This window comes from Phocoena sinus, chromosome 11 (assembly GCF_008692025.1).
Source record: "Phocoena sinus isolate mPhoSin1 chromosome 11, mPhoSin1.pri, whole genome shotgun sequence".
Taxonomy (NCBI): domain Eukaryota; kingdom Metazoa; phylum Chordata; class Mammalia; order Artiodactyla; family Phocoenidae; genus Phocoena; species Phocoena sinus.
In genome coordinates, this window is record NC_045773.1 from 71,181,111 (window position 1) to 71,196,429 (window position 15,319).

Here is a 15,319-nt window from a genome sequence, read left to right on the forward strand (position 1 = left end):
AGCACGGGTATCCCCTGGGAGCAGGTTAGAAATGCAGCACCTTGGGCCCCGCCTCCAGAATTGCTGAATAAGAGCCTGCATTTTAACAAGACTCCCTAGGTGATGTGCGTGAATGTTAACAGTTTGAGAAGCACGGCTCTGCGGCACTGATCTTAAAAGGTCAAGGAGAGTTCTCCAACATTCTAGAGAACCCTTGAAGGGTATCAGTAATCTCATGAGAAGGTAGTATTGGGACATTTGTTTACTTTCACATTTTCATAAAATCAAAAAAGCAGGAGGTTAGCTCTGGTATAAGAATCATGTATTTACTAAAGGGGAAGCTGAGGCTAGTGACGAAGTGCTCCAGCCAGGGGTCCAGGTTGAGCAGGCAAATGGTCAGCTCTGATTCTGGGAAAAGGGCACCAAAGTTCTGGTTTGGGGATGCCAGAGAACTGTGCCAAAAGTGGAAGAATGACACCAGATGGTGCACAGCGAACATTTCACTTTGGTTAGGGGAGCAAACGGTTCTATGAACGTCAAATTCTGGCTGATTTCCAGGTAGGGAGGAATGACGAGCAGAGTATGACAGACAGGTTATTTTAGGCCAAGCCTTGCTTCAGGAAGGCCTTCTACTTCCATCACTGCAGACCTGTTCCCCGATGTGAATTACAAGACTGCTGAAAAGAAATTCTAGTTTCCCAAAACAGATGTTGCCATCATTATTACTTAGGAACAGATGTGTAAACAGAAATCCAACTGGAGGTTTTCTGCAGGCTTTCAAATCCTGGCCTACTCATTGAGATAAGGAACATGGGAGGCACACCAACTGGTCATCATCTTAAGAGTTGGTTGTGAGGGGCATGAAACAACACAGAAACTTCGTAAAATACTTTTCAGAATTCTGACATGAAGCATATGAACCGGGAAGCCTCCTTTTCACAGTTCCTTACCATCACATCACCTTTGGCCTCGAAGAGAGAGTGCAAAGCAAATTCAGAATTGGTCCCTCCACCTGGCAACGCACTTGAACAGCACAAATTCAGGAGATTCTCCACTGTTGGGAACAAAGAGAGGCCACTGCATCAGAAAGAGCTCAGGGTCACCGGAAAGACAAACCGATCCTGGAGCCAGAGGCCCCCGGGAGAGGATCCAGCCCTTCCTGCCCAGTTCTTCCCATGCTGCCAATACCTCTTTGCTGGAAGTCGTGGTTTTCCAGCTCTGGCCAGGGCTTCCATACCAGTGTGGCCTTGTGTGTGTCCTGGGCCAGGGCAGAGACATCCTGGAGTTCTGGGATCTCCGCTTGGAATCTCAAGCCAATGTTGATGCGTCTTTAATCACAAGAAGAAAAACAACAGTGTGGTCTTCAATTTGAGACCAAGGGCAACTGTCAGCGACTTGAAAAAGAAGGAAACCAGTTCCTTCTGCAAGAAGAATGCAGGGGCATTTCCTCACAGTGTGATCTGAAGATTCCAGGCATGGCCTTTCCACTGGGATAAGGAACAGCTTTACGACTGGGGAGAGATGCTGTGGGGAGCAAGGGAGAAGCCTGCCTGGGGCTTCAAAGCTCCCTATAACTGGGAGAGGGAGGGTCCTAATTCCAAGGGAACAGCTGCCCAGAGCACGGCCGAGGGTACCACTTAACCCAATGGGACAAATACAAAGTGCTTATTCCATTTTTTAGTCCTTTCAGACCACTTTCACACAAATGATCCCATCTGAACCTCACCAAGACCTGTGATGTAAGCAAGGCAGTGATAATTATTCCTACTCAACAGATTAATTAACTAAAGCTTAGAAAGGTTAACTTGATCAAGATCAAATAACAAAACGGTGCTGGAACCAGGTTTCCTGATTCCTGACTCAATCTACTCACCACTCTACCATCTGGCCTCTTCTGTGCTTATCCATGAAAATAACCAGCTTTCTCTTCCATTATACCCCCCAACTCAATTACTCAACAAGGCCACTTGGAGGATCAGCTAAGAATCTTAGGGAGGGGCTGGGGGATCAAGGGCATTTGGATGGAGCCTCGTGGAGAGCTAGGCACCCTGAGACAGATGTCTCAATGTCACTGGGGATGTGAAGGCAGGTGGCCCCAACCAAACTGGCTCACAGAGCCACAGATGGGGACGCCTGGTTCTCCAAACACAAGGCTCCTTGCTTTTAATGTGTTTAATCTTTAGAAAAGGCCTTGAAATACTGGCAATTACAGGGAAACAACAGTACTTGAGAAATTCCACCATCCTACATTTTCTACAACTTCTTGCCCAGTGGCCACTCTGATCCCAGAAGCACTAGCTACACTTCTCAAAGCTCCCCATCCCTTTTCTAGGCTGAGGCTTCTGTTCTAAAGAATAATTGGCTTTTCCTTACGGTTCGACATCAACAGTCTGCTCTCCAGGCCCTGGGGTGACTGTCACGTTGCTGCCGTCGATGCTGTCTGAAGCACAAAAACCAGGGGTCACTGGTCAACAGGGAAGGGTACTGAAGAAACTAAATGAGCAGTTACCTAAACAGTCATGACAAGGCCCCTCTCCTACCCAACCCATGCCAGAGTTACCCCAGCAGTCTCCGAGGAGTTGGATGGAATGTGGAGCAACGTGGCTTAGCGTTTCCCCACTTCTCACACAGGGTAAGGAGTGGCCAGCTGCCCCACTCTGGTCTGCTTAAGCTTTTTATTTATTTTAAAAATTATTTAAAAATAATTTTTGGCTGTGTGTGCGGGGCCTGTGGGAGCCTAGTTCCTCGACCGGGGATTGACCCCAGGCCCTCCGCAGTGAAAGTGTGGAGTCCTAAGCGCTGGGCCGCTAGGGAATTCCCCTGTTAATTTGTCTTATTTCTATGAAACTATTCTTGCTCCAGAAAGAGATCCTGGCTACAGGGCTCTCCTGCTTGATCTTTTTTTTTAATACATTTTTTATTTATTTTTATTTTTAGCTGCATTGGATCTTCCCTGTGGTGCATGGGCTTTCTCTAGTTGTGGTGAGCGGGGGCCATTCTTTGATGAAGTGCGCAGGCGGTGGCTTCTCTTGTTGCGGAGCACGGGCTCTAGGCCCGTGGGCTTCAGTAGTTGTGGCACACGGGCTCAGCAACTGTGGTTCGCAGGCTCAGTAGTTGTAGTGCATGGGCTTAGGCGCTCCGCGGCATGTGGGATCTTCCCGGACCTCGGCTCGAACCCATGTCCCCTGCATTGGCAGGCGGATTCTTTAGCCCTGCCCCACCAGGGAAGCTCTCCTGCTTGATCTTTACACAGCATGCTAAAATGTGAAGGTGTGGTCTTACATATAATCCCATTTGTACATCTACTTAATACATTTATTTTTTTATTTTATTTTTATTTTTTTGTGGTACGGGGGCCTCTCACTGTTGTGGCCTCTCCCGTCGCGGAGCCCAGGATCCGGATGCACAGGCTCAGCGGCCATGGCTCACAGGCCCAGCCGCTCCGAGGCATGTGGCATCCTCCCAGTCCGGGGCACGAACCCGTGTCCCCTGCATCGGCAGGTGGGCTCTCAACCACTGCGCCACCAGGGAAGCCCCTACTTAGTACATTTATTTTGGATGTCTTACACGGTTATCCACAGCACCCTTCGTTTTTCCCTGTCCCAAAGAAACTCTGATTATCGCTCTACGTGTTAGTCTCCGCGGCTAGACTGTGTTTGCCCTGAGAAGTATTCTTTCTAGCCCCCAGCCCATTGCCTGGTACACAGAATCGAGCCACCGCCAAGGTCTGTGGAAAACGAGACGACAGAACGCGAGGCCTCCTGGGGCAGCACCCAGCACAGTCGGGGCACCGCCCCTGAGGTAGCGGAGGCGGGGACAGGGGCGACTCACTGGGGCGGCAGAGCAGCACGCGAGGCGTGGGCGTGAGGGGCGTGAGGGGCAGCTGCGGATGCGCGCCGGCGCCGTGGCCGGAGATGAGCACGTTGCTGAAGAGCCCCGAACCCTGGCGCACCGGGCTGAGCATGGGCGGGGGCGTGTAGGGGGGCAGCTCGTGGGCGGGGTCGAGGAGCAAGTGGTCGCCCAGGACGCGCGGGGAGCGCAGCTGGCTCTGGTACAGGGTGGCGCCAGAGTGCGAGGCCGCGAGGTTGGGGGTGTAGGAGGGCGGAGGCGGGATGAAGAGCGGCTCCGGCCGGTGCCGGAACTTTTTCTTCTCCGGCGCGGTCTTGAGGGCTTCCTCAGCTTTGGCCAAGCCTGGCTGATGCTTCTTGGGAATTTCCTACAATGGGAAGAATGATCCGATTCAAATACTTGGGCTTTTCCCACAGGCCCTTTCCACAGGCTGAGGGAAGGGGGACTGCTGTCCTAACGGGGACCCCTCCCCCCTTCCACTCGTCTGACCCCAGCATCCTCCGCCTTCAGAAACGGCCACATCCACTTCAGACGAGGCGAGATCTGGTGGCTTGATTAGGCAGAAAACTTTGGTTTTGGAGGAAATCCCTCATGTCTGGAGAGGGATGGGGGTGGTAGGAATAGTGGGTGGGCAAGAAAGAATATATTCACATTCTTTATTGCTTATCACTGCATTCCCATCTGGTGAGTGGAATCCAGCTGAGTGGGCCCTTTAATTCCCCACTGCTCCCCGGGGACTGACATCGGGGACAGATAACACATGTTCTGAGGCGGCGACAGAAGAATCTATTCAGGGAAGCTGGGCAGAGGCTGTGGGGCAGGAAGAGGGGGTCAGGCCTTGGCCAAGGCTCCCAGGGCCAGTGACCCACACTGGGCTCTTCTTCAAGGTAACCTTAGGGTTGAGGAGAGCCATCGCGGATCTTTGAGGCCCGTCTCATGTGCTCTCCTAGAAGTGGATCTGGTGAGCCTCCCCGCCTCACCACCCCTCATTACTGCTCCCAGCACTGGTGGCTTATCTGTGGCAAACCCTTCTTGTAGGTTGGTTTCCTGTCAGCAGGGTTAGTTTATTTTATTCCAGCAGAACCAAGCATCTTCTGGAAGGAAGATCTGCCACATGGGTACAGATATACTAATAAGTAAACACACGCACGGAAAGAGATAAGCAGGGCATGCCCAAGCCAAACACAAACAGTCTTGGTTGTATGCCAGCATCAGCCCAGAAAAACGGAGAGCTGGGTGTGGCTGGAGAGGCAGCCGTGCGGTTGGGAGGGGCTGTGAGGATACCTGCAGAAAAGTTCTGGGCAGTTCTGTGGTCCCCTCCCAGGCCCTGCAGGCCAGTGCTCGTCACAGCTGTGGTCCCTGGCAATCCCTGTGCTCAGGGTGACGCCTGAGTAGGAGGCAGCAGGGGGTGATGGGAAGGGTCGGCCATGGTCACGTGACCAGCCTCCTCCAGGCCATGTGACCTGCCCCAGTCACCTCTCAGCTCTGGGCTCCTCCCCCTCAGGGCCCCTTCGGCTGCCTTCAGCACTTCAGGCTGCCCCTCGTGCCTCTCCCTCAGCTTCATCATCTTCTGGGGTGCCGTCCCAGCCCCTAGGAGGGGAGTCTAGGGAAGCAGAAAGGTGAGGAAAGGGGAAGGGGCAGCGGGGACCCCCAGGCCCCCGGGGGGCTCTCCTTAGGTCAGAGAGCCCCAACCTGCTTCCTTTCCCCACCAGGGGGCTCCTCACCACCTGAGGCTAAGGTGGAGAGAGGGGGCTGAGCAATGGGAAGAAGGTGCACGTGCCCCCAACTTGGGGAGCCATCTTGACACTTCACACCTGGTTCCTGGGTAACGGATGTGGTCACCTGAGGACCCCGAGTGACTTCAACCCTGCACTGGGATCCAGACCTCTGACCACAGGGCCAAAGGTCCCTTTCGGGCTCTCTCTACGAGCCTCTGGGTTCTGTTACAACAGCTCTATTCTGGGACTTTCCCATCCTCCAGGCAAGGCTCTGAGACCCTGGGCCAGGGAAGGCCCCCGGAATATCAGACCTGGATGTCAGGTGGGAGGAAGCATTTACAGAGTTCCAGCCAAGCTGGAGACAGGGCCAAGCGCCGAGAGGTTTTAAAAGCTCCCCAGAGAGATGACAGTCACTGAGGAGGCCAACACCACCCCTGCCCCCCAAACCCAGATCAGGGAGAAACTGAAGTTCTGAGAGGGGAAGGGTCTCGGCTGGCTGCATCCCAGATGGCTAGGAGCAGAGTGGGGATTAAAACACAGGGCTCCTACTTGGACATTTTGATTTCTTTATATTAAGTGTCAGGACCTTGCTCACACTTACTCAAGCCCTACCTACACACTTCCATTTCGGCTTATCTCCTCACAGTATGTCTCTCACCCTTCCCACAAAACCAAGTTCACCTCTGCCTTGGAACTCCCCTCTTGACGATCTTCTAAGCAAACTCGCATCAAACTTCCCTTGCCTCATCCCAGTCCCTAATGACCTTAGCTCCCCAGGTATGTCCCCCACCAGCCACACGCAGGGCATTGCTGCCTTGCTCTGTCTTGAACTGGGGCGGGGCTGCTGCCTGAGGCTCTGACCCCTGTGTGACTACGATCCTTACTCTCCAGCTTCAGGCTGAGAGTTTCCAAAGGGTAGAAACAGCATCCCTCCCACCAAATGAGGAACTTCCCTGGGCAAAGAGGGGGCTTGGCTGTGTCGTTTCATCTCTCTGCCTGTTGCTGGCCCCCAAGACCTGCCAGCTGATGAGAATCCTCGCCTCTAGAGGTTGTCCATCTGTCTTTCCTCTTTTGAGCCCTGATATTACATAGAAAACCAAAAAGGCTCTTTCTGGATTTTTCTAGTTCTCTTAATTATCCTCCTGATCCCTATTCTGGCCCAACCCCACTCGTGTCTCCTGGAATCCCAGCAGCTGCCTATTCTGTGAGGACAAATGTGACTCAGTGTACTACTCTGTGGGGAGGGGACAAATCTGATGTAGTGAATCACATGGGTTACAGACTCCCCCGGGGAGGGGTGGAGGGAGGGAGAGAGGGGGAGGGGGACAGAGAGAGAGAGAGAGAGAGGGAAGGAGAGTGAGAGAGATCTCTGTCCCAGAGCCAAGCTAAGCTGCTTGGGTGATGCGCTCGGAACTTGAGAAAGAGAAGAACAGTGAATAAGAAACACAAATCTCTTTGCTTTCTTGAGATTGGGGGGTGGGTGTCTCAGGGGAATTACTTTGGGAATCTTAATGAATCCGGTCCTCTGAGGGTATTTATTTACACAGGGGTGATACTGAAGATATTAAGCATGTGGTAAGGCTGACTCACCATCAGAATGGATGCCAGCGCTACTGCCTGGAGGACCTGCTGTGCCAGGGGTTGCCTCTTTGGTTGCTGGATCTGGGGAGGTCTGGAGGTCCTGGGGGAGGGGCCAGGACCCTGGGCAGTAGCTATTTATTATCTGGGACAGTACTTCCATATTTTAATAACTGCGATCACCAGCTGAGTTATCACCTCTGTTTAATCTAGGAACATCTTCGGGTCTCTCAGAATCTAACCCAGACCATTAGCCTGGTAGAGTGCCAGGTGTTTACTGGGTGGCAGGCAGTGCGGACACGGATGGGATTCCCAAGGTGGCCGCGGGGGGCTCAGCCCGGAGAGGCCAAGTCACGTCTGAGCTCAGGCCAGGGGCCCTGGCAGAGCTGTCCCCATCTCCAAGAAAGCAAAGGGATGTCCCCACCCCAGGCAGGCAGGGCAGAGCAGCAACTCACAGCAGGCGGGTGGGGGGCAGCCCCTTGGGGTGAGTGTGGGGGAGAGAGGGTCATCCTCACGAGCACGGGCATCTCGTCGTCCGACATCGAGCTGGCTGGCTTGTCTCTGGCTGAGGGGGCAGCAGCGACGCTGTTGGCGAAGCCCTGAGAGCTGGGCTTGGGCGGGAGAAGCTTGACAGGGACAGACACGGGCATGACCATAGGCGTGAGGCTTTCCGCCTCGGGTGGGAGCTGCGGTGGCGGCGGAGGCGGAGGCGGAGGCGGCAGTGGCGGCTGAGGCGGAGGCGCCGGGGCCTTCTCTCCTTCCTCCTACACAGACAATAAAGGCTTTGATCCTGGGCTGAGAGCAGCTCTCATGGGGGGGATGCACTTTGCTCTTCCTGAAACGTTCCTGGACATCACACGTGGGTGACAGAGAACCGCTGCAGGGTGGTTTCCTTCCTGCCAGCCTGAGTCCCTCGGCTCCAGTGATGCCCGTCGGCAATGGACAAGGCACTTGATTTTCTACATTAAAAAATCTTGACCGTGTATCACTTGTATATTAAAACAAATAGTGAAGAAAAATTTTTGTGTGGCTGTCATTGCTTTTAAAGAAAAGGACATGGACTTAGAATCAGACCAAAAAAAAAACAAAAAAAACAAAAAAAACACAAGCTCTTGTGCAGGACCTTTTAATTCTATGGGCCTCAGTTTACTCATCTGTCAAATGGAGGAAAAGCTCTTTTAACTGGCATGGTCGGGAGACGGAGTGACCTGGGTCACATCAAAGTTTTTGGTGAACAGAGTTAATCCCATAAACTTAAATTAAGATTAACAGCATTCAAAGAATTGAGAAAGTTCTTTGAATTTTAATCTAACTCTAAAACTGCATGGGTAGTTCACCACAAGGGCATCCTGCCTGGATAATCCTAAGGGCATTCAAAGGTCTTCGGATGTTAGAGTCTACCACTAGTGCCCTGGTGAACAGAGATTGCTGGCTGGGAGCCCGATGGTCACACTAGCTTTCCCTGGCCATTGACTACGGATCTGGAAGGCCCAAGGGACCCTGGTCTTGAGTACTTCAAGGAGCAGAAGTTGAAAACAATAGTGCATCAACATGTTTTCTTTGCTGTCTTCTCCAGGAGCTGGAGAGGCTGGGATCCCCTAAAAGGATTTCTACCACCTCAGTTCTGGACTCTTGTTCATGAAGCCAGTGGAAGCGGAGACTGTGTGACCTGGCTGGCTCCCAGCGTCAAAGCTTGAGTACTTTCGTTAGGGAAGGGCTATGCCTCCTCAGGTTCCCCGAGTGGGGCTCACATCACTCTCTGATGGCAGCAAAGCAAAGCAAGCAGCACATGGCCTGGGAAGGACCGTGGGACCTGACTCCTCCTCACCTGTTTGAGGCTGGGGGAGGCCCTCATCCCCCCGTGGGACCGCATGTGGCCGTTCAGGGCAGGCAGACTCTTGAACTCCTTCAGGCAGATGGAGCATGTCAGCTTGTTCTTGGCATCAAACTGCTCCCCAAACACTCCTTTTGGTTGGCCACTGCTCAAGGGTAGGACCAAGTGGAGAGGACACACACATTGATGACGGGAAACAGTGACTCATCACAAGACCTCACACCCTACAATGAACCCATTTCATTCATCCAGAGCTCCCACGGCCATGGCCCTACTTGTATTACCCCAATTCCCTTCAGAGAACTAAGCCCAATTTGCAGATGGAAAACTGAGGCTCAAGAGTAGGAAAGGGCGTGCTCAAGATCATGCAAGAGTTGAACCAAACGTCTTTCTTCATTCCAGGCCTTCAGGTGCTGGGTTTTTTCCCACCTCTGGCTTATGACCCTTCTAGAATCAGCTTCGGCTCTCCTCTTCCAGAAGTCTTCCCTTAGACACATGGGTCTCAGTCTTCTGGTTCAGCCTCCAGGTTGCATGTCTTAGTTTGTAAGGTTCTGGCTAAGTCTTTATTTACCAAACCCATGAGGGGAGGAAACAAGACTGTACTATTCACTGGGGCATCCTCATAGCTTAGTTCCATGCCTAGCACACAGTAGGTACTAAATAAATACTCACTGAATGGACAGAGGGCAGAACAGGGGCTTTGGAGTCTATCCCAGCATCCCTACTTTCTTGATGTGCAACCTTAAGCTCTCTGAGCCTCAGTTTTCTCATTTGTAAAATAATAATGATAATAATAGTTAACAGTGGTTGAGTGCTTACTATGTGCTAGGCACATGGTAATCACACCAACCCTCATGGAGCTACTACTTTTATTACGTATGATATAAAGTAATAATAAGCACTCAAAAACAATAGCTGCTATTATTATTCTTACAAATTTCTTTGAGGAATTGACTTTGAATTTAGAAATGAATCACGAGACAGTTCAGGGAAACCTTCCAGTCTCCCAAAATGCCAACAAGCCTCCATGCATCCATCCTACCTTGAGTCAGGGGACCCTGGCTGGGCTCTGCCATCAGGTAGGTGCATCTATTTTGAGCCATGCAGGACACCAGAAGAAAGAAGAAAAAAAACAAATGTGTTTCTGATGGGAGGAGTCCTTGAGCGGCGGGAACCCCAGGGCCTGCACACTTCTAGGATTCTTTCCGCTCTCTGCCTCACGCTGACCGGGCTCACAGATACACACGCCCTTGCCCTTCCACACCTGAGGCTTCCAGATTTCTTTCCCCTGATGTTCCCTGGTTTGGGGCCACGCCCCCTCACGGAGCCCCACCAGCCACAAGCCCACTGGGACTCAATCCCCCACCTCCTTCCTTCCTGTTCTCCCTGTCCACCTACTCTGTACACAGACAGGCTCCATTCCCGAATGGAGGGCTGGACGACACAGCCTCACGCTGGGAGACCTCAGCTTTGGCCATGTCATCCTATTCTTATATTCACCAAGTCTCTCAGTTACTACAGGCCTGAGTCTTAAACAAAACCGGGTCAAGGGGACTTTATGCCTGGTCTTCAACCTTCATCGGAGCCCTCTCTCCATCTACCCCAGTCCCATTCAAGGTGCCCTCCTCCCCCGACCTTGTTGTCACTTGAGTGGAGCACCTGGGACACCGCGAAGGCCTGAACGGTGCCCAGGACACAGTAGGCAGTTTTGTGATCAAATACATTTTGGAAATAATCAAGGGTTAATAACCGTCACCCTCAGGCTGAATCTGGCCTGCAGACATGGTTTGCTTGGCTGGACTGTTTTAAAAAATCCCAAGAATGTCATTAGATGGGACGTCTGCTCTCTAGTCCACACAGTCCTTATCATCTCATACCAGGCCGTTTTGCTTACTGACTTTACCTGCCTGGATCCTGTGGGCAGCTAAGGTTTTCACCTCTGCAACTACACAAGGTACCCCCTGGGGAGATCTGCAGTGCACATGAGCATATGAAAGGCTCTGAGAAGCCCAGCAGCACTGCAGCCCGTTTCACTTTAAGAACCCGCAAATTGGGCTTCCCTGGTGGCGCAGTGGTTCAGAGTCTGCCTGCCGATGCAGGGGACACGGGTTCGTGCCCCGGTCCGGGAAGATCCCACATGCCGTGGAGCGGCTGGGCCTGTGAGCCATGGCCGCTGGGCCTGTGCGCCCGAAGCCTGTGCTCCGCAACGGGAGAGGCCACAACAGTGAGAGGCCCAGTTACTGCAAAAAAAAAAAAAAAAAAAAAAAAAAAGAACCCGCAAATTTGTTTATCCAGAGAACCCATTCCCCTCCTCCCAGCAATATCCGTTCAACATTCTACGGAACTCCTATTCTGGGCTTTAGACTTTGAGAAATGCTATCATAATGTGGTCTCCCTCCCAAAAGGGGAACGATTTCATAGGAAATTCCCTAAGGATACAGACTTAAGGGGCACCAGACACGGTGGTGGTCCCTGGGCACCTGATCAGGCCTTGACCATTATGTGCATCATTCAGGACCCGATACGGTGTATTGGCCGTCTCCTGAGTGAGACTGTAAGCTCTATGGGCAAAGGACTGAGTCAAAATCGCTTTTGCATTCCACAGCGTCTGGCTAACGTTTGTGGAACAAATAAAGAACAGAAGTGTCGGAGGGGTTTGGAGAGCGGACTGGGCACTGCATAGACGCATCTCTGGCTGGCCCATGGGCACACTGAGACACCAGGAGAAACAGCCACTGTGAGAATACCTGGGGCCACACGGCACTGGGAGACGGCTGCTGGTGCTGAGGCCCCATGTTGTTGAGGTGGATGCCACTGGGGGACAGGAGCGGCCGGTGGGGCAGCACACTGCCGACCCGGTTCAGGTCCGAGCTTGCCGGGTCACCCATTCCCGTATCTGGAGGCCCCAGGTCCCCGTGGGAGCTCAGCATGGCCTGGGCCTGCCTGTCGCTTGGGTAAGTCTTGGGCTGACCGTCCTCAGGCTGCTGGGGCTGGGGCAGGTGGCTCTGCTGGTACACGGGGTGGCCGTAGGGCTGCTGGGGCTCCTGGTAGTAGTACTGGGGCACGGAGCCCAGCTGAATCAGCTGGACAGCGTGCGCCTGCTCCGGGGTGTACTGGTGGGGGTCCCTGTGATAAGAAGGGGGCTGCAGGTGCATCTGCGGCTGCCGCGACTCTGGCAAATGCTGCGCCATGGGCGAGGACTGGTAATACTGAGGTATCTGCATCGCACCCTGCCGCTGCTGCAGCTGCTGGGGCTGCGCTGGGCAAACCTGCTGCTGCGGCGGCGGCTGCATGTCTTGCACTGACATCCGCGGCTGCCCGGCTTGCTGCTGCTGCTGCTGCGGGTAATACTGGTGCTGCGGCATGTGCTGGGACAGCATCTGGGGGGCCTGCAGTGACTGTCCTCCCTGCACCGGCATCTGGGCCAGTGGCTGCTGGTAGTCATAATACGGGTGCCCCTGGCTTGGGTGTGGCGCAACCTGAAGGGCTGGTTTGGACAGCCCGCCAGTGAAACCAGGGTGAGGCTGCTGGGGCACCTGCTGGTAGCGGGAAGGGAGAGCCGGTGCTGGGGGCTCCATGGGCTTCTGGGACAGCAACTGGCGGAGGGCGCTTTCAGGGGCTCCGTCCATCACCGCTGACTGGGTGTGCAGCACCTGGGCCATATTGTTGACCTGAATTCGCAGGTTTTGGTTGGCAAACACCTGGGTGAAAGAGTCTAGCTTGTGCAGGACACCACTGGTGAGCTTCTGGGTCCGGATCTCGCTGGCCTGGGAGTAGGTGTACTGGTAGCCATCGGTGGGCTCCGCCTGGGCTGGAGATCCCCACATCATGTTCGAGTTGGTCAGGTTGCCACGTAGCTGGACGTGGTTTCCAGGCCCTGCATGGCCTGCCCACCCTCCCTGCCTTGAGGTGTCCACTTGGCCAAGCGTTTTGGAGCCAACAGGCAAGCCCAGACCATCCCGAGTGTCTTGAGGGAAGTGGGGGGAGATGGGTGACGCCTGAGGGGCATCCATTCCAGCCCCGGGGACTGTATTCCCGTAGTTGTGGTTCAGCCCACCGTGGATGCCAAGTGGTGGCTGTTGGTAGAAAAGGTTCTCACCACCGTGGGCCACGTGATTGGTCTTGTACAGTTGCTGATCCCCCATGGTGCCTGCCTTGATCGTGAACGTCCAGCCGCAAAACCATAAAAAATGATCAATGACACAAACCCGAAAGGACTGAAACCCTGAGAAGCAGAGAGAAAGCGTCCACACTACTCCACGGTTGACATGTCCATGACTGTGGCTGGAGCCAGGTGTTCCTGTTGGCCTCTACCACGCATGTGCAGGGCCGGGGGTTTTACATCCTCACCCGGGCTGAGGTACGGACCAAACACCACGGTGGTGAAGAGATGCTGCTCACAACTGCAAGACAAGATGCAAAGGGCAGGAAAGGATTTACTTGGATGTTTTGCGATGAGCTACTGTATCTACCACAACCCATTATGGAAATAAACACAAAACAGGAGCCTGGATTAGAAATAGCCAGTTTCATACATGTCACTCCTTTACACTGATTCTGCAGATCCTGACCCCCCATGTGAGATATGAACTCTCTTACTTTCAAGCCATTGCTCCACGGCTCATTAGTTCATTGATTCGTTAATTCATTGTTTTGCTCACTGATTAATTCATCCATTCTTCTGGAACCCTGCTATTGAAAGACCAGCACTATTCTAGGTCCTGTAGGGGATATAAAGAAGCTTAAGACATCCATTAATCAATTCATCTGGTCAAAAAATACTTACTAGACATAGACATCTACTAAGTGTAAGACACAATGCTAGGAAGTCATTAAGACAGGGGCCATCTCTCAAGGAGCTTACAGCTAGAAAAGGCAATTGGCCACATGAATAACCACAGTACAAGGAGGAAAGAGATGCATGTAATAAAAAGGTAAAAAATAACAGATAAGGAACGCATAGTCTGGAGAGCGTATTTCTAGCAGAAGAACAGAACCGGAGACAGTTTCAAGGAAAAGCAGTACATGTGTCAGTACACAGCTACCTGCCTCCTTGGGGTCCCTGCTCAGGGAAACATCTGTGCACAGTGCTGACCACCTGGTCGGAAGCCTATGATGTGGCCTGACTCAAAAAAATAGGCTGGGCCAATCAGATTCCCTCTCTTAGAAACATGAACTAGGAAATTTTGAGTGACGGGTCTAGTCTGATTTGAAGCCATACAGGTTCCTCTGTGAACTTCAAACTGGGGTATGTCAACCCCTGGGAGTACACGAAGACTTTCCAAGCACTATACACACACATTCAAAGCTTTAAGAGAATCAATTTCCAGATCCTCAACTTCCATAAAAACCCTTTTCTAGAACTGATGGGTGGACAGAATTGCAGGACATCTGGTCCTGTCCAAAACATCCATAAGACACTGGGTCTGTAAGATATCTGGTCCACGTCAAAAGGTCCCTGAAATTTGGTCTTATCCAAAATGTCCATAAAGCATATTTGGTCCATGCCAAATGGTTTTGGACAGGACCAGATGTCTGCTAACCAGTGACAGAGGTTCAAGTTGTCCTTTTACACCTGCTCTTTCACAACAGCCCTCCTCCTTTACAAAAGAAAGACAAACTTCTTACTCATTCCATCCCAAATCTTAACTGGGCTTATGCCCCAGGGATAACTCCCCCAGCCGCCACACGAGAGGGCACAGAACATTGAAAGTGAGCAACACTAATAAATAAGTAGTAAATCTTCTTTGCAAGCTGGGTGGTTTCCAATTCTTTTTTTCATTAGGAAGGCCTAATAGAATTAAAATATAATTGTTAGTGATAGATCACTATGTGATTTTTGGTACATAACTCAGAAGCAGATCAAGAACTGAGTTGACCCTGCTTTAATAAAACTTGTATTTTTATCTATTAGTTTATGTGAATGAGGGTTTTTCAGTGTTTACATCTATATAAATGAAAAATGGAAATACAATTGACGCTGATCCTTGTCTCATATCTCATGCAACAAATAGTATTCTTCCATGGATAAATAAAAAAACAGAAGAGAGAACCTGGCACGAGCAAGATTTTATCTCTGGACCTGGGTGCTAACTGCACGGGTGTGCTCACTCTGTAATAACCTGAGCTGTACACTCAGACCTCGTCACATACATGCATGTATGTTATACGTCAATAAAAAAATTACTTAGCCAAAACATGGAAACAGCCTAAATGCCCATCAACAGATGAATGGATAAAGAAGATGTGGTACATATATACAAGTGAAATACTACTCAGCCATAAAAAAGCACACCATAATGCCATTTGCAGCAACATGGATACAACTAGAGATTATCATACTTAGTGAAGGAAGTCAGAA

At 51.9% G+C, this 15,319-nt stretch overlaps 1 protein-coding gene across 15 annotated transcripts in view; it reads right to left on the minus strand.

Annotated features, from left to right (window-relative positions):
• The window catches only part of TRERF1 (transcriptional regulating factor 1), a 250,496-nt gene that overhangs the window by 28,314 nt on the left and 206,863 nt on the right, over positions 1 to 15,319 (minus strand). For 10 of the 15 annotated variants that reach the window (XM_032648293.1, XM_032648289.1, XM_032648287.1 and 7 more), the window contains 8 exons: positions 11,706 to 13,361; positions 10,001 to 10,047; positions 8,953 to 9,103; positions 7,580 to 7,888; positions 3,811 to 4,195; positions 2,353 to 2,419; positions 1,168 to 1,307; positions 930 to 1,033 (listed from right to left, as the gene is read on the minus strand). In XM_032648293.1, coding sequence (XP_032504184.1) covers positions 930 to 1,033; positions 1,168 to 1,307; positions 2,353 to 2,419; positions 3,811 to 4,195; positions 7,580 to 7,888; positions 8,953 to 9,103; positions 10,001 to 10,047; positions 11,706 to 13,103 — 2,601 coding nt within the window. In that variant the 5' untranslated portion in view covers positions 13,104 to 13,361. Of the gene's footprint in view, positions 1 to 929; positions 1,034 to 1,167; positions 1,308 to 2,352; positions 2,420 to 3,810; positions 4,196 to 7,579; positions 7,889 to 8,952; positions 9,104 to 10,000; positions 10,048 to 11,705; positions 13,362 to 13,557; positions 13,680 to 15,319 lie in introns of all 15 variants that reach the window. The other 5 variants (XM_032648297.1, XM_032648298.1, XM_032648300.1 and 2 more) reach the window with 3 other exon arrangements.